At 38.8% G+C, this 23,139-nt stretch overlaps 5 protein-coding genes and 1 long non-coding RNA gene across 9 annotated transcripts; 2 read left to right on the top strand and 4 right to left on the bottom strand.

Moving 5' to 3' along the window:
- Nucleotides 1–3,103: 3,103 nt before the first annotated feature.
- LOC121781840 lies at nt 3,104–4,712 on the bottom strand. The gene is made up of 3 exons (XR_006046193.1): nt 3,750–4,712; nt 3,577–3,670; nt 3,104–3,262 (listed from the first exon to the last, which is right to left on the bottom strand). It is a non-coding gene; the product is annotated as an uncharacterized LOC121781840 (long non-coding RNA).
- A 161-nt stretch (nt 4,713–4,873) lies between these two features.
- Nucleotides 4,874–6,434, top strand: LOC121781839 (cytochrome c). Its single transcript, XM_042179541.1, has 3 exons — nt 4,874–5,125; nt 5,624–5,757; nt 6,089–6,434. The coding sequence occupies exons 1-3, from the start codon at nt 5,014–5,016 to the stop codon at nt 6,179–6,181; spliced, it is 339 nt and encodes a 112-aa protein (XP_042035475.1). The 5' UTR covers nt 4,874–5,013; the 3' UTR covers nt 6,182–6,434.
- Nucleotides 6,435–6,777: 343 nt separating this feature from the next.
- LOC121782423 (protein FATTY ACID EXPORT 2, chloroplastic-like) lies at nt 6,778–8,866 on the bottom strand. 3 transcript variants are annotated; one of them, XM_042180269.1, is made up of 4 exons: nt 8,740–8,866; nt 8,572–8,640; nt 8,263–8,369; nt 7,607–7,815 (listed from the first exon to the last, which is right to left on the bottom strand). In XM_042180269.1, exons 1-4 carry the CDS (start codon nt 8,774–8,776, stop codon nt 7,747–7,749), a joined length of 282 nt encoding a protein of 93 aa, XP_042036203.1. In that variant the 5' UTR covers nt 8,777–8,866; the 3' UTR covers nt 7,607–7,746. The 3 variants fall into 3 exon arrangements, with proteins under 3 accessions (XP_042036202.1, XP_042036201.1, XP_042036203.1); XM_042180268.1 differs by lacking the exon at nt 8,263–8,369 and having other exon boundaries at nt 6,778–7,815; nt 8,736–8,840; XM_042180267.1 differs by lacking the exon at nt 8,263–8,369 and having other exon boundaries at nt 6,778–7,815; nt 8,740–8,811.
- An 83-nt stretch (nt 8,867–8,949) lies between these two features.
- On the top strand, nt 8,950–13,448 carry LOC121782422 (tubulin-folding cofactor E-like). Its single transcript, XM_042180265.1, has 15 exons — nt 8,950–9,307; nt 9,750–9,920; nt 10,121–10,167; nt 10,290–10,436; nt 10,520–10,594; nt 10,762–10,871; nt 10,974–11,122; nt 11,208–11,269; nt 11,650–11,757; nt 11,853–11,887; nt 12,073–12,138; nt 12,402–12,493; nt 12,565–12,641; nt 12,728–12,805; nt 13,055–13,448. The coding sequence occupies exons 1-15, from the start codon at nt 9,004–9,006 to the stop codon at nt 13,151–13,153; spliced, it is 1,620 nt and encodes a 539-aa protein (XP_042036199.1). The 5' UTR covers nt 8,950–9,003; the 3' UTR covers nt 13,154–13,448.
- Nucleotides 13,449–13,629: 181 nt separating this feature from the next.
- LOC121782345 (far upstream element-binding protein 3-like) lies at nt 13,630–19,339 on the bottom strand. 2 transcript variants are annotated; one of them, XM_042180135.1, is made up of 8 exons: nt 18,946–19,339; nt 18,219–18,604; nt 17,616–17,801; nt 17,416–17,517; nt 17,210–17,281; nt 17,018–17,131; nt 14,847–15,113; nt 13,630–14,746 (listed from the first exon to the last, which is right to left on the bottom strand). In XM_042180135.1, the coding sequence occupies exons 1-8, from the start codon at nt 19,190–19,192 to the stop codon at nt 13,907–13,909; spliced, it is 2,214 nt and encodes a 737-aa protein (XP_042036069.1). In that variant the 5' UTR covers nt 19,193–19,339; the 3' UTR covers nt 13,630–13,906. The 2 variants fall into 2 exon arrangements, with proteins under 2 accessions (XP_042036069.1, XP_042036070.1); XM_042180136.1 differs by having other exon boundaries at nt 18,219–18,601; nt 18,946–19,338.
- A 1,657-nt stretch (nt 19,340–20,996) lies between these two features.
- Nucleotides 20,997–21,603, bottom strand: LOC121781809 (flowering-promoting factor 1-like). The gene has a single exon (XM_042179507.1). The coding sequence runs from the start codon at nt 21,512–21,514 to the stop codon at nt 21,176–21,178; it is 339 nt and encodes a 112-aa protein (XP_042035441.1). The 5' UTR covers nt 21,515–21,603; the 3' UTR covers nt 20,997–21,175.
- Between the last annotated feature and the right edge of the window lie 1,536 nt (nt 21,604–23,139).

The following is a 23,139-nucleotide window of genomic DNA, read 5'->3' on the forward strand; positions in this document are numbered from 1 at the left end:
GGGACAGGACGTCCCGACGTACGCTGTTGACGTGGGGGAGGGATCCAGCCGGACCAAACGGACCATCTGGAGCCCAGACGAGTGTGTCGTGCTAGCGAAGGCGTGGATCAGTGTGGTTGAGGATCCATACGTCGGGGCGAACCAGCACATCGATCGGATGTGGTGGCGCATTAGCCAGAGCTACCTTGAGTTCAAACCAGCGGCGGGAAGCCCCACGGCTCCGAGCAATGCAGGAAACAGTGGGATCGGTTGAAGAAGGCGTTCAACCGATTTGCCGGCATTTACACAAACAACCTCCGCTCGGCAACCAGCGGCATGTCCGCCGAGGATGTGAAGCTGCTGTCTCACCAGCAGTTCCCCGACTCCGAAAAGGGCTTCGGAGAATTAAATTATTGGGATGTGTATCTCGCGGTGCAGGATTCGCCCAAGTTCAGTGCGGGTGTGGAATCCGGCTGGCCGAAGCGGACGAGGATCAGCGCATCCGGAGATTACAGCAGCAGTGCTGGTTCCACTGAACTCCCCCCAGCCGATTCAGAGTTCCCCACTCCCACATCCTCCGCCCGCCGCCGTCGCCCGATTGGGCAAAGAGCCGCGGCGTGTTTGTCGAGGGGAAGTCCCAGCGGTTCCGCCTCCGCCGATGCCCAATCGGCAGCACCCACCCAGAACGAGCCGGATCCCGAGAACCCCTCCTATGCCCGCATCGCCGCACACGACGCCTTGTTACGTGCGATGCAGGAAATGCGCATCGACTTGGGGATCGACGCGCTGACGGATAGCGACGGCGAGGGTGGCGGCGGCGGTGACGGCGAGGGAACTGGCGGCGATGGATCCGAGGAGTACGAGCCAGTTTTTATTTTAAAAATAATGTACTTTTTTTAATTAATTATGTATTTTTTTAATGAAGTATGTTTTTTTGAAAATAAAGTGTGTTCGTTTTCTCCGTATTCGCGTCGAAATTTTAATTTCGTAAATTATTTACTTCCGAAAATTGGTTAATTTGTGACGTCCTCTTCCGAATTCCGTACCCGCGCATGTGTGGCCTAATGGCGGACGTCCGCCACGGAATTCCGCCACGTCCGTGGGAATTCCGCTTCGAAGTCCGCAATTGTGGATGCTCTTATGCAAACTATAATCGGATCTCACAAAATCAGCCACTCCCTCTCCACGTACTACTTGCCCAAAATCAGTTACCACTCCCCCATGAATATAGGAGAAGATCTCTACCGAAAGGTGGATATGGAGAAGATCTCTACCGAAATTCCAACAAATGCAGTTTATTTAAGTGCAAACAAGCCTCAATCTTTTCTCACAATCACAATCATTTTCACAACTTTCACAATACCAAAGAAACAGAGAAGTCGAGAGTGCAAAGAAGAGTTTATCAAAGAATTGAAGAAATAGGAAAAAAGAGAGTGCAGAGAAACAAAATTGGGGGAGAAGTGGGAGACGGCAGTGGCGGCGAATTGTCACAGAGAGACAGCGAACAACAACGAGCAGCAGCAGCGCAACAGGCTGTCCCGGCAGAGCAGCAATGTCCGTTCAGCAGCGGCGTTTTCAGTGGTTGTAGCGGGGCGGCAACGATCCAGCAGTGGTGGCGTAAGGAGATGTCAGCAATGGTTTCTGACGAGGACAGTACCGACCGGATGCCCGGAGATGGAGGGGAAAGGCAGCACCTGTGACAGCGCTGAGTCACCGATGAGAAACGACGGAGGGACGGAGATGCGAGAACTAGAGCGAGAGAGAAAGGCCAAACGCGAGGGAGAAGATCAGCGGGGCAGTAGAGAGAGCTCGATGTTGAAATCAGTAAGAGAGACGTGGAGTTGCCAGAGGCGCTGTTTTGAGCAGGAGAAAGAGATTAGTGTGATTTATGAAAATGAGGAGCCGGTTGCTGTTTCTTGGGGTTTATTTTTGGGCCAAAGAGATTTAGATGAGAAAGGATTTAAAGTTGGGCTTGTTGGACATCTTAAATTTTAATGATTGGGCAAAGTTTGGACAGAGTAGTAAATGTTTGTGCTTTTGATAATCAAAAAGGAGAAAAAGTGGTGGGATGTTTTATTTCATGTTGGGCCAAGATGGAGCCGATGGAGATAGGAAGCTCAGGCATGGGCTCAAGGAGGAATTTCTCTGCGGACAAAATTGCAGTTGAAGTAAGCAAATTCAAGTTCAGAAAATTAAACGAACGATGTGGGCTTTCTTTTAAATAAGGACTATGTCCTAAGTATATTTATTTTTGCGAAATATGTTTATCATGCCATATTTTTGGGTTGCTATGGGACCTATGGCTTTTGCCATGTATGGTTAATCGAATTCGGGTCTGACTAGGGAGTGAGTCCCTACTCAGGCTAGTGTACACCTCGTAGATTGTGCGCTATCTCTTTGAGTTGGCCGGTCTAGTGGCTTGGAATGTGGTCACATTCCTTGTCATGTATGTTCAGATATGGTATGGTGATGTTGATGATGTTGAAGATGATGTTGATGATGATGTTGGTGAAATGTTTTAGTGACTCGGGCCCTTTCAAAGTTAAAACCCCAAGGTCACTCGTTAATGGCATGATAAATATTTTTATTGAAAATGTTTTCGGCATGAGTCCACTGAGTGCATCAAGTACTCAGCCTTGTATGTGTTTCTCCTATGTGCAGGTTGAGCGGTGACGAGCGCGGTGAGTGCTGAGCATGAAAGTGAAGAAGATAGTAAATAAATTTTTTTGAATATATTATGTCTTCATACATAATAGTATTCTACTCTCGAATGCTTCCGTTGAATATTGTTTATTTTGGCAATTATTGTTGAGATAATATTTGTTTCGAGTTGCTAATTGTCGAAATGATATTGTGATTTTATTTGAGCTATTCTAACTCATTTTGAGCTATGGTCGAGTTGTGTTGATTTTCCCCTTTCTTCATCGCTTCTTTAACCCTCATCTAGTCGCGATCAACCACGTTTTCCATCATTAGAATATGCAGGCGTGACATGTGTAGTTAAACCTTTAAAATGCCAGCTTTATGTTTATCATTTATCTTTCTCTTTTTTCATCAATTTTATTTCTCTTAGCCTTCATATTATCCTACAATATGTTACTGCATTCAATTGTCAAGGCCTGAATGAATGAAGAATTGAAAAAATCTTTAATACTTAAGAGTATGTCATCTCAGCAATTAAAACATTCAAGTTCAGGTACTCATCTGCTTATTTTCTGAATATCTTTGGATGCTTCTGTCTCTTATTCTCTCTTTTATTTTGAGCTGTTACTGTTTGAATTTCCTGTTGAAAAAAGATTTAAATTTAATATTTGAAATAATACATAGCTATTGTTTAAGTGTAAAATATTGACTAGATAATATTTGACACATGTATGATTTGTTTCCATTTTTGAAGCTATTATGTCTAAATTTTTAACATGCACTCAAAAAACAATTCTGTTATGTGTTTTTTGAAGCTGTCATACATTTTTCTAATAGGTGTTTAAACCTAATTTTGAATCCTTTCGATTTTTTGCTTAGATTTATTATATTTTCACCAATATTTGAAAATAATTTACAAATAGGCAGATGATTCTGGGAAAGGATTTTAAAAACCTTCGGCTGTTTACGACCGTAGTTGATTTTCTCTCCCGTCGATGTTCAACCGCCTTCAAGCGGTGTCTGGTCCCTTAGTTTTGTTGCCTCATTCCTGCTAGCAGTTTTACCAATTTGTGAGAATCGTTTAGACAAAAAAAAATTTATAGGGTTGGGATAGAGTTTTGGATTACCTTTTCGTCTTGATTGCCGTTGATTGTTTCGTGATTTCACCGGAAGCTCCATCGTTTCCGTCGCGCTGCTCTCTGATCTTTTCTCGATTTTTGACTTTTCGAAGTCTCTTCTAATAGCGGAATAGGGCAAATCTGATAGTGCTTTAGGCAGATGTGTGTTGCAGCATTTTAGATTGGCAGGAGGCGGCGTTGTGGTTGTCGAGGGACGGCGGTGACGGGTTTGGGTAGTCTTTTGGGTATCCGATTGGAGAGAGAGGGGGTATTTTTTTTGTATCTCTAACCAGAATACGATTAGGGTCATTAGTATTAGTTAATTTAATCTTTTATACAATATCCTAATGTAGTGGTATTAATTGTAGCTAAAACGTTTTAGGTCAAAAAATTTTTTTTTGGATCTTTTTAATTTAACAATTGGGCAATCTTTTAATCTATTTGGGGTATTTTGTTTGACATTTTAATATATTCTTATTTGGACTGTTTGGAACACATTATTTGGGTTGTAGTCTTACATCTATTAGTTGCCTTATTTTTTGCATGCAATGTTTTTATTTAAAATGTGTATATTAATTAAAAATAAATTGAGAAATATATCATTTAGTTTTTTTAATTAGTGTGTGATTTGGTTGAATTATTCCCATTTCAAAGTTTTTTTGTGTAGCTAATGTAGGTGTATCGGTTCGAAGTGTTGGGTGGCCATAATATTGGGCATAAAGTTTTGATTCCTCAAATGTCTTTGATTTCGTTTGATCTAAGATTGTCATTCAAATTTCAGCGAAGACAATTTTCTTTGGCTGTGTCGTATGCAATGACCATCAACAAAAGTCAAGGTCAATCTTTGTCTCATGTGGGATTATTCTTAAGAAAATCAATCTTTAGTCATGGACAGATATATGTTGTTATATCTAGAGTTACGAATTGTGCAGGTCTGAAGATTTTGATTTGTAAAGATGATGATGATGATAGTAGCCGTGGTTCCACTGTTAATGGTCTTTACAAAGAAATTTTCCAAAACTTATAAACTAATGGTTTATTTTTACTTACACATATTTTCTGTCTATTTATTTTATTTTGTATTTATTTTATAAAACTCTTATATCCTGTGGATGGGCATGGTGTGTTAATACTAGTGTAAGAAAAAGGAAACTAGGAGTAGTAAACAGTTCCACGCCGCCCAAGCAATTTCATAGATACATTCGCCTTGTCGGTCTTCACAAACAACAAACCCTACAAATTTCTCTCTACCTCTAAATTCTAGCGAATCGAGATGGCGTCGTTTGATGAAGCGCCGCCTGGAAACAAGGCCGTCGGAGAGAAGATTTTCAAGACCAAGTGCGCTCAGTGCCACACCGTCGATAAAGGAGCTGGCCACAAACAAGGTACTCAACACTCTCTTTCTCTGCTTCCGATTTCTAGATCTCATCACATTTTTCTTAATGGATGCTCTTTCTTGTATATATTATTACTGTTTTTTTGGTTGGGTTTGGAGACATCTTGTGTTGAATTCCTATTTTGAGCTAGCTATTGGGATTGTTAATTACTAATGTGAAGTTAGTTGGAATCTAGAAAACATCAATAAATTAGCTGCAACATAGTGTAGAATTTTACTTCTTCGCAGATACTTACATACATATTTTAGGATGATTGTGAACGGAAAATCTATTGTATTTTTGTAGATTGGGTGTTATTGCTACATTATGCTCACTAATTGTAGCATTTCTAAGACCTGTAGGCTGTCTTGTTTAAAAGGTTTTAGTTCGAAGATTGATAAACGAATGATGCCGGCAGCCTCGGGCTTGAGCTATATAGCCTGAATAATAATCTGGAAATCATGTTGTTCTGTTTTGGATGCTGCATTAAAAGGCTTAAATTTGCAGGGCCTAACCTGAATGGTCTCTTCGGAAGGCAGTCTGGAACTACAGCTGGTTACTCCTACTCTGCTGCTAACAAGAACATGGCTGTCATTTGGGAAGAGAAGACTCTCTATGATTACTTGTTGAATCCCAAGAAGGTGACATATTATTCTATGATGTTGTTTGTTAATATCCCTATTAGGATGTCAAAACCATATGTTTTCATTGTTAACAGAATCATGTTACTAATTAGACCACCCTGGACATCATTGGTTTCCTGTTTTGTGATACATGGTTAGTTAGACAAGTATTCAAGTGAGGATGCATCATGAATTCAGCTAATAAGCAAATGCAAACTAAGACCTAACAGAATGAAACCTTGGGGTCAACTTTTCCATCTTTCCTTTTGACTAAACTACCATTACCCTTCTCATACTCAACTTGAGTCAGCTTTTTGTATCTGATATCTCTTTCATCTTGTCCCTGCAGTATATCCCTGGCACTAAGATGGTTTTCCCAGGATTGAAGAAGCCTCAGGACCGTGCAGATCTCATTGCATACCTGAAGGAGTCCACTGCTTAAGCGCCCAGCACTTTCCACACTTTTGTCATTTTGCAGTTGAGAGTTGAGTAGCAAAAAAACACAATACTCTCAAACAAATAATTCTTTGGACTACTTTTTGTTATCCCCAAGGGTCAATGCCCTACTTTGGAGACCCTCTTGTAAGAGATAATAGTTTGTCAGATGGAAATAAACCTGAGTACATTATGCTTTATGCCCATCTAGTGTAATTAAAGGTTCAAAGCAATGTTTGCTTGAACATTCTTTCCATTAACATTCTCTTCCTTATGATTTTTAATTTTTTATTTCCAAATGAGACATATTTATTCTATATTGTTGTGGTTTAGTGAAATATGTTTTCTACTGCATAGATCTTCGTAGGCCGTAGTTGTGTTTTGCATGTCTCAAACACTTCCTAAAATCTGGAAAATTAACAAATAACATAGTTCACTCACACCAAACCCTAAATTAATGGCACTAGTCTTTGTCTTTCATCGTGGATTTATGAATTTGTTCATGTGTAAAAACCTCATTCTAATTATATCTATCCATAAAATAGGTAAAGTCTCTCATAATCTTGGAATCAACAGGATTCTAATGTTATTTGAAAGGCTAAATATCGAATATAAATAGTCTTTTATAAGATAAATTGCAAGGGAGATGATTCAGTTGGACATAATACAGCAACATTGAGTTTTACATAACAAAAAGACAGTTTCATCCAACAAAACATGATACTCGCTGCTGCTTGTTGAAGCGAAAAGCCAACGGGCTTGTTGATCAGTGTAGACCACGAAGAATTCCATGGAAATAGCCCCCAGTCATGACTAGCGAAACAAAAGAGACCACGCCAGTTGGAAAGATCTTCCCTGACTTCTTGAAACGCAGTCCCATCACTCCAAGAAGAGAAGCAGAGAGAAGAAGACCGACTGAAGATGCGAGAAAAGGGTTTGATGGAAGCATTGCGTAGACAAAAAGCAGCACTGATGCGGACACTCCACCCGCAATTAGTGACTTCTGGCTTCCACCCTTGAGATATCCCATTGCTCCACCGAATCCAACTAAGGCAGCGTAGCCTAGTGTCAGTTTCTGGAACATCGACATGCCTCCCTTTTTCTCATGGCTTTGATCTTCATTTTGCCCATCTCCATTATCACCGTCATTGCCACCACCTCCACCACCACCACCGTTGCCACCACCTCCACCAATGCTGTCATCGGATCCACCAGAGTCTGGTAGAATATCAATGCCTTCCCCAGCTGAATCAACTGTAAAGGTGGTAGGCACCTTGGAATCTGAGACGACTCCAGGCACAGTCCTCCAAGAACACTGGTTCCACCCACTGTTAGACGTGGGAAAGTTGCTAAGCCTTTTTGACAGGTGAGTGCTGGGTGGTGTAGTTACTGATAGTGATGACAGGCTGAAACAGGTGAGAAGATGATGATTCCTTGAATAGCATATGGGAGACCGGGGTAGTAACAGCAGAGTTGACTGAGAAAATGCCAAGAGTTCTCCCATGTTGATTCAGAGGTATCTATGTCAGGATACTTGTCTCCAATACTGTGTCGAAGAAAATTATCGTGCAATCAGGAAGATGTTTCTGCGGGATTTGTAGTTTTTGCTAATTCTACAAAAATCAACCGGCTATTCACCACCTGCAGTTTCCACACAACTGGGTGACTCAGATAAGGTAATTCCACACAGATATTATTGATGCACTTTATATGAAGATTGGAGAAATGGAGAGGAGCACATTCACAAGTGTTGGATTTAATCACATTGTCTACATCAAAATTGCGAAAGACGAGAAAACTGAAAGCAGAGATCAAGAGCGCCAATCATACATGTAAAGGACATATTTCATTTTGTTCCTAAAACCAGGTCATTTTTGAGAACCAGTTCATGGTCCACGCCACCATATAAAGGAGGATAATCTAAAATAGAATTGATGAAACTTTGGTTGACCAATGAAGCACAAGTCTACAATCTATAATACACAATCGTCTACAAGAACAAAAGTAACTCAAAAAGCAAGAATGCAATTCAAAAGATGACACAAAAATCACATGGAGCATAGCAACACTTAGCAAAAGGGCGATTACCCTGCCATTCATAGCCTTGAGTGCATTTTTAGCATCTATCTCACGTGCATATTTGACAAAACCGAAACCTTTAGGCCTTTGGGTCCTAGGATCTTTGACAAGCCTTACTGCAACATTAACATACAAAAAACGACATTGTCTAAAAACATAAGAAATAGTACTATCTTCAGAAAAACAACCAATTATTCAAAAATAGGTGTATCATGACTGCATCTATAACATACACATATCAAAGACACAAATATTATCTTGGTTGTTATGAACTGAGACATATACGAAATAAGAGTCTAAACTATAACAAATTTTTACCTTGTTCAATTAAACCAAAGGGCGAGAAAAGCTTCTCCAATTCTCCAGTAGTTATGTAAAACGACAACCCTAATGACCAAATTAAGATGATCAACAATGAATAAATCAAAATCGAAAAAGGGATGAATAAGCTAAAGTTAAGAGTAAGAGAGCAGGAGCAATACATACTGCTTACAAACAGCTCTGAAGAAACTCTTCTAGCCATCCGATTTCGGTACTGCCATAATTTTGTGTGGAATTTGAGGTTAGGGTTTGTGAATTGAGAAGAAAGGGCCCCATCCCCAGCAACAGCAATTTATATGCTATGATCTATTTGACATATGTGTAAACAATAGGGGTCGGAACATAAATACAGAGAGTTTTACTCGGTCAGACTCAGTCCTCACTTATTTAGTTGTCCATTTATTTAGTTCAGATTTAGTAAGATGTAAGATGCAGAACTCAAGCGATCCGACCCGGGTGGGGCAGCGGGTGCACTTTGCTGGGCAGCCTAGAAGAGTCGGAACGGTGAGGTACGTGGGCCCCGTGGAGGGTTACGGCGGTGATTGGGTGGGAGTCGATTGGGATGCCGACGGCCAAGGCAAGCACGACGGATCGCACAATGGAGTCAGATACTTCACGGCGAGGGGCCTTCATACGGCGTCGTTCGTGCGATCTCACAATCTCAGCTCCGGCGTCTCGCTCTTGGAAGCATTCGAAACTCGCTATCGAGCTCAATCGACTAAAGAAGAAGAAGGTATGTAGCTCAAATGAAAGGAAGTTCCAACGCGGTTAGTTGTTTGCTAATCAAAATTGTTTGAGATGATTGTGCATAAATGTAGTACTCCTACTACGTATTTCCAGAGGTGAAGCCTTTATTTTATCTATAGCAACTTAGGATAGATACAATTATAAGTATATGACTTGAATGACAAAATAAGATCCAATAATGTATCAAGTTGCAGCTATGCTAATATCTGCAAATGTGGTTTCAATTACAATTTGGCTTGCTGCTATTTATTGTTTCGTTGTTGGTGTGATATTTAACTGTTTGGTAATTGTGGTTTACTTATTATCTTCTCACTACTGTGTTATATTTAATCCACTTGAAATTTATTTACTTTCTCCTTTAACTATTAACTTTAATATTCTTGTGAAATATCTTCTGAAATGTGGTTTTTGCACACTGTTGCTATTAGATGAGATGTATGTCCTTTCTGCAAGAAACAAAAAGGTGACCGTTGAGCTTCTTGGGAAACACCAAATCGAAGACAAATTTAGTCGGTTTGAGGAGTTGACTAGTGCATCCTTGTCTTATTTGGGGGTCAGTTTTCCTGGACCTAGGGACAAGATCAGTTCGACATTACCTAGTAAGTTGTTATTTCTTGAATATGGCCCTTTTTGGCCTATGTTGTGATTCATTCCTATCAATCTGACACTGCCTGAAGTCATCTTTTATTCACTCAGAGACTCCTATATTTTTATGGCTGTGTATAGATTATCCTATATATCTCGATATGTCTGCGTCTTTGTAATACTATATTTGTTGGATTCTATATTTCCTCGGCAGATCTTAAAGAGCTGGACTTGACTGGAAACCTACTTTCTGATTGGAATGTATGTGCTCCTTTCCTGTTACACTATGCACCTATCAATTAGTCAGATGTGGTTATGTTAGGGGATTCCTTGTTTAAAAGTCATTGTTGGATAAAAGTCATTTTTTGTGGCTGTCATCGCAGGATATCAGCATCATCTGTGAAGGATTACCTGCTCTAACCGCACTTAATCTATCCAATGATTCCATGTCACCTGTTATACTTTGCATGCCCCAACTAAGCAACATTCGCATTTTAGTCTTGAACCAAACTGGAGTCCTTTGGGATCAGGTAATGCTTTGGAGTTTGGGTGTTTTCAAAAAATTTCTAACTCAAATGAATCATTTATAAGCATGAGTCATTTCAAATTCCAGGTGGAAGCTCTAAAGGATGCACTCCCACAAGTGGAAGAGCTACATCTCATGGGAAATCATATCAGAAAAATAACGGTAAGCAGTTATTACACTACATTGCGCTGCAAGAAAGTTTTTAATTATAAGTTTGTCACATATCTGTCATTAGTATTCAGTGATCACCAATATACATTGGTTTGTTTTATTTCTTCGTTTCTTCCCTTATTTCCAATAATTTATTTTGTTTACTGTCCGTTGTCTAGCCAATGTCTTCAGATTTTGTCCAAGGTTTTGATACCCTACGACTGCTTAACCTTGATAACAATTGTATATCAACGTGGGATGAGATCGTAAAATTCTCCCAGATACGCAGGTAGTGAAGATGAAGGAATGTTCTGATATTTTTTAAAAATTTTAATAGAAATTGCAACAGTCTGCTTTGTTACTAAGATTACATGAGGTTTCTATGTTTTAGACTGGAGCAGCTCCTTTTGAACAACAATAATTTGAATCGCATCTCGTACCCTGATTGTGGTAAACTGGATCAACCATCCAATGAATGTGGCAATGGGTCTCAAGAAAGGAGTAGTATACCTTTCAAGAGTTTGCGTAGCCTTTATCTTGGTACAATCATTAAATTCTATAATGCAGACTCTCTTTTATTAGTACCTTTTTCATTCAGAAGGGTCTTATTCCTCACTGTTTTCAGGGGGCAACAACATTGAAGACCTGCCATCTCTTGATTCACTCAACTCATTCCCTAACTTGATGGTGAGCATTACTTTTCAGGACAATATATCCTTAAAGGTTGTGAAATGATCGGAAAACTTGTAGGATCTAGTGAAAAATGATCGGAAAATTTCTATGAGCTTGTGAAAAATGATTGGAAAACTTCTAGGAGCTTGTGAATAATCATTTGGAAAACTTCTAGGAGCTTGTGAAAAATGTTCGGAAAACTTCTAGGATCGAGTGAAAGGTGTTTGTGTAAGTAGTACTCTTGAATGTTCATATCAGTGCAGCTCATTCACTTCACAGTTATTGATGTTTCCTGCGCAGGCATTTTAGTTCGTTTAATCTTCTTCCGAGATAAAACTTGTTCATTCGTTGTGAAATACCCGTCCTTGATGGTAATTGCTATATATTCTGTGTAGGATATTAGACTTTCTGGGAATCCAGTTGCAGATGTAGGGAAAGGTGGAGTTGCTAGATTTGTCATTATTGCTCGTATAGCAAAAATGGAATTGCATAATGGAAGTCAGGTTAGCTCCATATACTTAGTAGTATTTTGTTTCTTGGGTGATAGAAGGGTGGGGATCTCTTGTAATGGTCATGTCTGTACATCTCTTTGTTACAGGTTGGTCCTCGAGAACGAGAGGACTCTGAAATTAGGTATCATTTTCCCCCAATGTTCCTGTCATGCGTCATATAATTGCTAGTGGTTTAAGACGTTGGAGAGCTTTTTATTATAATTACACAAAAGGTGTTTGTGTAAGGAGTACAACAATTAAAAGCTTGAAAACTGAGAAAGCAGCCTCTTTCGGCTTGCATTATATTCAGTATTGTTTTACATGCAGGTACGTTCGTTTGGTCATGTCAAAGTGTAATGGTGACCTGGAAGAAATTAGGAGACTCCATCCCAGGTAAACATCAGTTTTAGCAAGCTCTTACAAATCCTGCTAGTTGATATCATGAAACAATTTGTTTTGTTATCCAAGGCTCCTGTTCTCTACACTTATTTTTCCCATACATAATGCTTGACAATCAATCGTAATGGAATAATGCAAAAGAGAAATCAAGGAAGAAAGTTAAACAATGGTTACAGAGCTGAAATTGCAATTTATCAGTGGCATTTCATCTTAAATTAATTGTCTGGTGAATCCAATTTTATGAACCTGATAAGCAGGTTTTATGAGCTTAAAAAGATCCATGGACTTGATGATGAAAGACCAACAACAGAGGCATCGGGCCCTCAAAAGATGGCTTCTGGATTGATTTGTACGACCCTTTTGTTATCAATAATCTTTATGATATAAATTGTATTATGAAGTTTAAATGTGCCAATGCAGCTATTTCCTTAAAATGTGTTGGAGCATCGATGGGCGAGAAGACCCCTCTTGTTAAAAAGCTGCCTTCTACTGCCACGGTGATAGCTCTACTACCAGTTTCTCACAGACGTCTTCCCCTTTAATGAGCTTTCTTAAGTTAAAATGCATGCACACTTTTGAACAGGTTGGAAAGCTGAAGAACTTATGCTTGAGTTTCTTCAAGTTAAAATCCGTCAAGCCTATACTTTTTCTTAAAGAAGAGGTTCGGTGAAATTGAACAATCGCCTCAGTTCCCTTTTTCTTCCTTCGAATTCAATATTCCATTCACTGTTACTGATCTCTCAGTTCAAGTATTTGCAAGAGCATGTGATTTGACAATTTTCAACTATTCATAGCTAATTGCTCACCACAGGAACGTCTGATTCAATGCAACCTCCTTTGCTTGGATCATGTGTGATCTACTGATCTTATAGAACCAGTTTCTTAGCATTATATATTATTGGTTTTGCAGGATTCACTCTTACCTATATTGCTTGAAGATGACATGGCAACCCTTGTTGAGCTTGGGGTTGGCAACGATTCCACCATTCTTGTAGACGAGCTGCCCTAATGTTCATTTGAGCAAATGATCGACAATCCATTCTCAGAATTGAGAAAGCAGTGGCTTCCTCAAAAGCAATAGTTCTTTTTTGTTGCGACCCCACGAGTGAAATTTATTTTTCGAAGTTTTGCTCATCCAACCAACTATAGTATGATACTCTTCGTTTCCATTATCTATATATACCTTCAACTTTATCATAAGAATTCAAACGATTGAGGTATGCACGTACATCTGATGCTATATATAGTGAAGTGCAATGATTTAACAATATTGAACATTGGTTGAATCAAAAGTCTTTTCTTTTTTTTTCTTTGCAACCTTAATTTTCAGAGAATTCGAAAAATGGAAAAAAAAAAAAATGGCCCATCTCGGAAGCACCAAATAGAACGACACGAGAGCAGGGACTTGAAACAGAATGAAACTCTCCAGGTGGACAGTTGCACAAATGCTTAAAATATATAGCCACAATAAAAATCACGAAAGTATGAATCGAAATAGGAAATAGATTCAACGGCCATTCGCTTTAATGTCAAATTTTGCAGAATCTCTGTAACATGGAGCCTACCGGAGAAGGAACTTCCAGGAGCAAGACGAAAGTAATCAGAACGACAATCGATTACATGTTTTAACTAATCATAAGATCAAATATATGAGCATTACTGGTACTGGATTGCACTGTTTGGAAGTCAGCAAGTTACTACAGCTATCGAGTCCACTCTAAAATACCTCCTTCGCTCTCATCCTGATTTCAATAACCAAAATTCAGCGATGTGCACCGTACATCTGACTAGAATCATATTGTTGATATGCAGCCTGGGGTGACGCACTCGTTCCATAAGCAGCTGCTGCTGGAGGCACATTTCCATAGCCACCAGACTGATCATATGTAGGCTGAGTTTGAGCATAACCAGACTGTCCAGTAGCAGTTGCGGGATAAGCTGCTGTGGCTGGGGCAGCAGCAACATAGGCCTCATCTGTCGGGCCTTGATACCCGTATGTTGTATTATTGGCAGCTGGTTGCTCGGCATAACCAGGTTGAGCAGTGGGGTACGAACCGTAACCTGTTGCTGCAGGTGTTGATTGAGAATATGCAGGTGGCTGTTGAGCTCCTGGCTGACCATACCCAGGCTGACCACCTTGAGGAGGATATGCAGAAGCAGATGCTGTGGCAGGTGGATGGCCATATCCGTCAGTGGTACCCCCGTATGGAGGATAGCTTTGTTGCATAGGTGCATTTGACCCGTAGTGGTAAGACTGCTGAGACGGTATGTTCTGACCGTATGGTTGAGTGGCTGAACCAGGACCTTGGTAAGGCACTTCTCCAGGTTGAGTAGGCCTAGGTTGAGTATAGGGCTGAGAATGAGGTGCTTGTCCGTACATGGGTGGCTTACCGTACTGGTCCTGATTACCGTAACCTGAGTGTGCACCACCTGGAGCATACGGTGTTGGCTGAGAGTTCATGTGGCCATAATGTTGTGCTGAAGCAGGATGATCATATTTAGCATCATTATACCCATGTCCATAGTGCTGTGAAGGTGCTTGAGGGTAAGGGGCTGAATGACTGTAATCTGGGCCATGCTGCTGCCCGTAATTGTAACTGCCCTGGTAAATGAAGGGTCGCCAAATAGAAGGTCACAGTCCAGGAAGTACTGATACCAAATAGATATAAGACATCAGCCAAAAATATATAAATAGCACCAACCTGAGGAGGTCCATGCATAGATGCTGGAGGTCTTTGCTCCCAGCTTGGACCGAAGTTGCCTCTTGGAGCCTGTGGGGGAGCGTATTTACCGTATGATGGAGGAGGATATTGTGAACTCTGAGAAGGATATAGTCCTCTGTGTGGGTAGTCGTAACCAGAAAAATAGGCATGATGAGAGCCCCTTGGTCCCCACTGTTGAGCAATAGGCCCACGTGGACGATATCCCTGCTGGTTGTATCCTCCAGAGAGAGGTGATGGTCTTACAGTCTATGCATAGAAATTGAGTAAGAATAAATAAGTAGCATAAAAAATGATAGCATAACCCCAGAAGATCACCCCAGAAAAACGTAAATGCAAGCTGCAATAGCTCATAATACATGTTTAAGCTATACAGCGTCAGAGGCTTAAACAGTAACGAAAAGAAGTGACAAATAAATAATCAAAGAACATAAAGCACTCTGGATTCACAAGAGCTCAATCATAATAAAAAAACAGAAAATAGCGAAGATGCAACAATTACACATGTGTGGTCACATACGAAAATCCAATCTAAACCTTTTCAGCAGTATGTAACTTGGGAGTCATTTATCTTCCTTCTGGGTTTATGGTGTACAAAGTCCCCAAATATATCTTATTACCTTATTTCTAAGTTCACTACGGAAATTGCTGAGCCTTGAAGAAGCCAGCCATGTGATTCACAATTAACAAGAAGAAGGAAGCTTTTCCTTCAAGAGAACTAATTCTGACAATGGTTAGATGCCTAGACAAGCACACTATTCAGTATTCACTAAAAACTTGTTTCGGATAGCAAACCAGTCATCATTAGAATTCAGAAACAGGTCAGCTTTAAAAAAAGTAAAAAAGAAGTAAACAACTCTAGCTGGGGAACTCATTTATAATTGTGTCACAGACTCACAGGAAACAATTTAAAGGACAAAATCAAAAGAGATTTCATCTTGAGCTTAAAAAAACTGACAAATGAACACAAAACAGAATGATAAGTCTAAACATTTAGCCTAGTTACCAATAACCAATTAAGCATACATAAAATTGACAGCTTTCATGTTCTCTAATACACCAAGTGGAATTGATTTAATTGTATAGATCCAAACCCCTTCACGAAGACAATTTCACTATGTGAGGCATTGTTTTCCAATAAGTCCAAAAAATATGATATAAGGCATGCCATATAGCCTCACTAGTAGTATTATTATCAGCCTCTAAGTCTCAAAGCAATCTTACCAACTATAAACATCCTGCAATGTCGAGGTTTAATGCTCGGTACCTCTCTTCTGGTGACGCAAGAGAATAGTGGTTGTTATTGGTACACCAAGAAGGCAATGCGAGCTGGAAGTGAAAAGAAAAGCCAAATCTGCATTTTTTAAGTCATCCAATTCGAAAAATTGGCACCTTCAAGACAGATAAATCATGGCAGCGGAAATCTTATTCTGAACTGCATCAGTTTAAGATGCAAAACCCTCACAATCACACTCTAAGTGGGTCCAATGAAACCATCTACAGGTTGCTTTGATGCCCAATTTATTTATCATCAATGGCATGACATCAAAGTTTATTTAGATCAAACAAACATAGCAAATTCTACAAAGCATATGTTAAGACTGAAACATGTGGGCACCATGTATAACCCACAACCAATTATAGTTTTACTAAATTATCATCCTTAAGTAAGTCAATCTGCAACAGAAAGCAAATACTATAATATTCTCTGAAGAAATATATTAAAGGAAATAGGAAGCAGCCAGGAGTGTCCAGTTATCTATCACACTATATTCTACAACGAAGGCCTTAACATTGGATTATAAAAACACTAGGCAGTACACACAGCCAAAAGTGTTATTTATGAAAGATTCAACAATAAAATAGACAGAATCCATGCCGAAGAGATATACTATACAGACATACTAATGTTCAATTTTGTACCAAGACAACATACTTGCATAGAAAGTTACATGAATTTGCGAAAGAAAGATACAATTAAAAGGTCATTATATCACCCAGTTCAGAACAAGCACAACATGCAAAAATGGCACTTAGTAATTCCACATGCTCATTCAGGGATACCAATTCCTGCCGGGCATTAAGAGGAGAGAAATCAACATGCACCAGTCTAAATGAAAGCTCATAAAAGAAGAAGAAACATCTACACAAACCTGATTCATAACTTCTTTAATCATTTCTCTTGCAGTCTCAATCTGCTTCTTGTTACCAGTCACACGGACCATCTTCTCACTAGATTGGTCTTCAGCGCCATTTGGTTGTATTAGCTGCAGACAAAAATAGACTTAAACTTTTGGCTACAGCAAGTGAACCAAAACTATCAGCAGTTATACAGTATCTATTACCTGAATGCGAGCTCCAGATCTTGTTTGCAAGTTTCTGATTGTTTCTCCACCCTTCCCAATGATTAAACCGACCTAAAGTAGCAGTACATAGATTAGAAACTCATTTCCACAAGTATAGTACAATACATAGATATAAAACATATGCACACACATAGGTATGTGTGCATGTAGAAAAAGAGATAGCAGATAAGAGATCAAGAACAAACCTTTTCAATTGGGACTTGAATTTCAAGTTGCTCGCCACCACTGGCAGCCTGATCAGTCCTGAATCCTCGAGCAACAAGTGAGGGAGACCCTCCAGCATCAGCCTAACAGCACAGAATCAGTTCCAAATTCATGTCTTAGAGCACAGGAATACAAGAAATAATTTCCAGGAAATCAAACAGTAAGTACAACAAAACCCAACCTCTGCAATCACGTCCTTTATCAACCTTTCTGCCCGGTTTATACTTTCCAAGGTTCCAACTAGTTCCAAAGGCCTAGATACAGCTCGTGGATCGGCATCTGCATCCCTCACAATCTGAATTTTCGCACCAGAATTATCCTGCAGGGAACGAATTGTATCCCCTGCCTTGCCTATAAGAACTCCAACCTGAAAAACAAAATAAGAAAGCACTTTTTAAAGGCGTCTACAATATATTAGTTGCAGTATACAGAACTCAACTATTATTTTGACAAATTTCAGAATAGTCGTCAACATTTTGCAGACATACTAGGCTAAAAAAACATTTAACGAACACTGGGAGAGAGACAGAATGCGCTAGTAAATCAGACAGGGGTGCAACTGTGCAAGACGTTCAAATTAGCTCTCATGGTTTAAATACTTATTCAGATAGATTTCTTTTATCAAAGAAGGTCAAACACTCAACCCGTAAAACAGAAACACTTATCCACACCCTGATCAAGTATCCACGACAATGTAAAAACATAGAGAGCAGGCTATGGCTTAGAAACTGATGGGACAATGCAAGGCACAAAATATAAATAGTAAATTGCACCATTTATTTACCTTGTCATTAGGAACCTCCATTTTGCGCGACAGTATTGTATCTGAACCTGGCTGCCTGTCAGCAGACTCAACTGGAACATCCCCTTCTCTCGGAAGACTGGATGGCTCTACGTCAGATTCTTCATTTGGTTGTCCTGCTTCTCCAACACTTCCAATATCAGTTTTCTCATTGTCATTAGGAGCTGTTTCTTCAGTGGCTGTCTCAAGAGGTTTTTCAACAAGTTCTTGGGCCTCAACAGACTGGCCGTTAGTATCCTCAATTTCAGGCAGCTCAGACTTTTCTTTAGGTTCGTCTTCTTTCTCCTCTTTAGGTTCCTCCTCAGGATCCTCTTCAGGATCCTCTTCCTCTTCAGGTTCATCTTCCGTGTGTCCATTTTGTGGAACTGCTAAGAAGTTAAACGAATACAGTTAGAAAAGTCTCCATTTCAACTTTTTTTGAAAGATAGAAGCTCAGCATCCCATATATCAACACATAGTAGCACCTATTGTAAACAGATTGTAGTCATATAGTTTCAAAAGTAAATAACTTCACTGTAATATTTTTAGAAAAAAATATATATAAATGAATTAGGAAATGTAACCTTAGACAGTGTAACAATACTGTGCATCAAAAGCATACGCACGCGCACACACACACACATATACTAACACCTCGCAAGGCTGCATAGCTGAAAAATGAAGAAAACAGCAGAATCTCACAACAGAGAAACCAATCAGCTAAAACCACCTGATTCATCAGCTTCGGCAACATTATCCCCATTGCTCTCCAAACGGGGCCGTTTAGTCTCAGATTCATCAACACCGCCATTCCCCTCCTCCTGCGATCCGTTCTTCACCGCTTCACGATCCGAGCTGTTCTCGGACTCCGTAACAACCTCAGGAGCGTCAAAATCTTCGAGCTTCCTCTTGTGGCCATCTCCGGCGGATGCTACGGGGCTAGCTTCTGACGGCGTGATCACGCTCTCATCAGCCATAGATGGATTTTGCTTCTCTCCCCAGAGCAGATAACGTCGTCGCAGAGGCAGTTCCGATTAGGGTTTCCAGTTGTTCGCTATTACCAAACGAAATTGCTACGCGGGTGAATCGTGAGCACTTTTTCCGGTTTAATAATTTTTTATTTTTATTATCTCCACCTCCACGCATTTTCATTTTTATATTTTCTTGTTGTCTTTGGGCTTAGGCCATCACTTGAGTCACATGGGCCGGATTTTTATAGTTGAACTTATGCAATTATTTATTTGAAATATAGCATTGATCCACATACAATCATTAATATCTAGTTGAGTTTGAAAACCATATCCAATTCAAATTTCGGATCGAATTGATCAATCTGACTCGGATACAAATATTCAATTTTTTTAGATAATATAAATCCAAACTGATTCGAAATAATTCGGAAATGTGAAATTTCAATTGGGATCAACAATATTTATGAAATGAAATTTGAGAGGCTGTCGATCATTCATAAGTCGAATATATAAATACTACCCCACATCACGTGAAGAACTATGGAGTACTACTTTTTTTGGATTGGGGTTCCAAGTGTTTATATCACGAGATTCAGCCTCCAAAAATGTCATCCATCACCTATGTTATCTTTATTTCTTTCCCATATCTTGGAAACTCCTAGAGTATCGAATGCATCTTCCTTGTGTTAGTAACAAATGTATATACAAGGTTAACTAAAAGAAGAATTATTTCCGGTCATTCAATCACAACGATATATTGTGAATTTATGCAACACCTATGTTGAATCCTGGAACAAATAATTCCATTCTTTAAAATATGTGTGGTTAATTTTATTGTGGTTTGATATAGTACGTTTATTACATTGTTAGAGAAAATATGAACAATTAAAGAAGTAGTACGTACGTTTTTACATATAAAAATCTCATTAGTCATTACTTTATGGCATTATGCGTCTCTCACTCTATACACGTCATACGATTTCTCAATCACATATTTATGGTCGAGATATAAAATATGTTAATGTCACGTAACGCCAATCAATCACGATGTGTACTCTACAATAGAAAGTATTGCATGTGAAAAAGTTTATGATTCTCGTACCCTAATTTGTCATAGGTTCGTACGTTGTAATAATATATCAGTCCATTTTTGTTGCTGCATGGAACATGCAAAATCAAAATATGACCTACCAATTATTGTACGTGGAAACATTAATGAATAATGATGGAGTAAAATGCGGGGGTCAATAAATCTATGGCACTTTTTTTTAATTATAAGTCTAAAATATACTTCACTCCGTTCCTATCTAAGTGAACCATTTTTCTATGGGAGATGTCACACTCTAAATGACACATTTTTTAAAATAGAAACACCATTCTCTCTATTTTTTCCCTCTATTTTACTTTATTCTCTCCACTTAACTCACAAAACAACACTATATAAAATTCTGAGCCGGAATAAAAATGATCCACTTAAAGTGGGATGAAGGGAGTAATTAACATGACCAATAGATTTGTGATATCATGAAACATACGATGAGTTTGTTTTGATAAGAATAAACAAAATTAATTATATTAATTTAAAAGGTCACGTATTACAACTTTACTTATTTTATTTTAATAATTTAGCAAGTGAACAAATGTAATTATATAAATTCCATACTATTCAGTAAAATAAATGTATGGAATATTAATATTTTAAAACAGTAATGATATTGATTTAGATTAACATATTTTTCAAAATTCACAATTTATACATACATCACAAAAGAAACATTACAAGATTTCATCTAAACTAATGTGACGCCAAAGTCCAACAAGAAGTGTCGATTTGATGAAATAAAGAAAAAATTATGAACATGACAAAGTCCATAGAAGAAGGAAAAAAACGAAAAATCCTACCGATTTATCCATCCTAGAAAGCACACTTGGAAATAACTTTACAAATTAAAGCCCATGACAGCACACTTAAGAGAATCGGAATGGAAGCTACATGTCTTTGACATGAAAGAGATTAGGGTTCTTGACAACGATGTCGTACATGTAAACGGAGCTGAACTTGTTGAAGTCTTTGGGGAGAGAAATGAGGTCAATGGAGGAGTGTTTGTGGAACTGGTAGAGGTCGGGGTCGCCACCGTAGTACCTCTCCCACCCCAAATTCCGGAGAATTTGGTCGAGGGATTTGTAAGAGGACACCACTTGCCCAGACGGTAGGTGCACCAACACCTTCTGCTTGGAGGCACCGCGCTTACCCTCAGCATACTCGGACCCGGGATTCTCCACGAGCTGCATAACCCCGTTGTTCTTGAAAACCCAGACGCCAGCCATGTCGCTTGGAATGAAGTAAGTTGTGATGATTTGAAGTAAGTTGTGATATGTTTTGAAGTGAAGGGTTGGAAGGGTATTTATATATGAGATGAAGAAGTATTTTGATGGTGGAATGAAAAAGATGTGTAATGTTGATAGGTTTTGTGTAATAAAACCTATATAGATATTGTGGGATCCATTACATTTTTATGTACAGATGTTTTTTTTAGGAGAATCTATGGTTCGATTGTAGGCTTCTTCATTTTTCTTTCTCTTTATAACTTCATATTGGAGAATCTAAGGAGTGGGGGTACAATATTCGCACGCATTATGTTTGGAAAATATGTGTATTATACATATATTGGGGTGACCACTTACATCACATGTCCCACACGTGAAGGGGGGTTAACAGAGGAATTTTTGTGATTCTTACTCTTTGATCAAAGTGAAATCACACTAGTCATGTGTGAACTCAATTTTTGTTGTGGACATACATCACTACCATAGATAATGTATATTAATAATTTACTTTTTATATTAATCTCATGAGCTTCAGTACTATAGGTTGTTATTATTTTTTTATTTTATGATATTCAACATATATACTTGGCGAGTAACAATGAATGTACTGATCCCGTGTTTGAAGACACTAGCTACGTTTAATCTATACTTTCTGATCATATATACTCTCTTTGTTCCATGTTAATCGTCTGCACATTATTCTTTCTTTTACTTTATTATTTCTCAACTTTAACTATTTATTACTATTTCCAAAACGAGTGCAGAAAATCAATGCATCTATTAAGCGGAACGGAGAAAGTAGTTAGCAACACACAATTACACAAACATGTGTGATATGTTTATCCTAAGATCATTACAAATCGTTTGCATCCCACACTTGTACTCAGTAGAGAGTTCTTAATCCAACTTGATCCATACCTTTCATAATAAATAGATACGAACATCATGCGTTGTCCCATAGTAAAAACCAGTTGAGTTTAATTATCAGAAGTGTCGATAACTTACCAGTCATAGAATAAAGACAAATTTGGCCTATTAGCTAGCATATGACATGGATATACAAGATGTGAACTCAAAAAAGATCTTAAAATTAAATTGATTCCATCAATATAAAGAATTAATGTTCATCCGATATGTTTTACGAGAGGACCACAAACCAGCTTTCAAATCTATCACGTTGGTGCTTAAGTTATCTATGTTGTGGGAAAATTAAATACAAGCCTATGGCTCACATGTCATCACATGGAGATGTGTGGTTTTAATGGTCCTTCCCTCAACCATATATATGCATTGTTTGAACAACAACCAACTTTTATTACAAACATGTCTCTTTAATTCCCATCAATCAATCATAGAATAAGTCAATTACGGGGCATTTCGTCCGAAAGATTATGTCTAATGATTGAATATGAAGGAGTAGTAATAAGTTATAGTCATCCCCTTCAACTAAAATAATCTTGACTGCAAATTAAGGGAAAAGAAAGAAATAAGGGATATTTAAGTAAAATACTAGGTATGTGCTCATGTTGGAATCATGATCAGTCAAAGGGTTTTGATCGGGTCGCACATGTGAAGGAACATTTAATTTTTAAAATTAAATAATAAGAGACGATCTACTTTCGGAC

This window comes from Salvia splendens, chromosome 20, assembly GCF_004379255.2.
Source record: "Salvia splendens isolate huo1 chromosome 20, SspV2, whole genome shotgun sequence".
Taxonomy (NCBI): Eukaryota; Viridiplantae; Streptophyta; class Magnoliopsida; order Lamiales; family Lamiaceae; genus Salvia; species Salvia splendens.

Bases quoted from the DNA above. Each gene is read 5' to 3' on its own strand.
- LOC121781839 (XM_042179541.1), top strand. From the start codon at position 5,014: ATGGCGTCGTTTGATGAAGCGCCGCCTGGAAACAAGGCCGTCGGAGAG. The intron at 5,126-5,623 runs GTACTCAACACT...TTAAATTTGCAG, and splicing joins AGGAGCTGGCCACAAACAAG to GGCCTAACCTGAATGGTCTC. The intron at 5,758-6,088 runs GTGACATATTAT...TTGTCCCTGCAG, and splicing joins ACTTGTTGAATCCCAAGAAG to TATATCCCTGGCACTAAGAT.
- LOC121782423 (XM_042180268.1), bottom strand. From the start codon at position 7,678: ATGGGAGAACTCTTGGCATTTTCTCAGTCAACTCTGCTGTTACTACCC.
- LOC121782422 (XM_042180265.1), top strand. From the start codon at position 9,004: ATGCAGAACTCAAGCGATCCGACCCGGGTGGGGCAGCGGGTGCACTTT. The intron at 11,758-11,852 runs GTTAGCTCCATA...TCTTTGTTACAG, and splicing joins AATTGCATAATGGAAGTCAG to GTTGGTCCTCGAGAACGAGA. The intron at 12,806-13,054 runs GTTCGGTGAAAT...TTGGTTTTGCAG, and splicing joins TACTTTTTCTTAAAGAAGAG to GATTCACTCTTACCTATATT.
- LOC121782345 (XM_042180135.1), bottom strand. From the start codon at position 19,192: ATGGCTGATGAGAGCGTGATCACGCCGTCAGAAGCTAGCCCCGTAGCA. The intron at 17,518-17,615 runs GTTGGGTTTTGT...CTGTGCTGTTAG, and splicing joins TAAAGGACGTGATTGCAGAG to GCTGATGCTGGAGGGTCTCC. The intron at 15,114-17,017 runs GTTTGTGTAGAT...TTCTATGCATAG, and splicing joins TTAAAGAAGTTATGAATCAG to ACTGTAAGACCATCACCTCT.
- LOC121781809 (XM_042179507.1), bottom strand. From the start codon at position 21,514: ATGGCTGGCGTCTGGGTTTTCAAGAACAACGGGGTTATGCAGCTCGTG.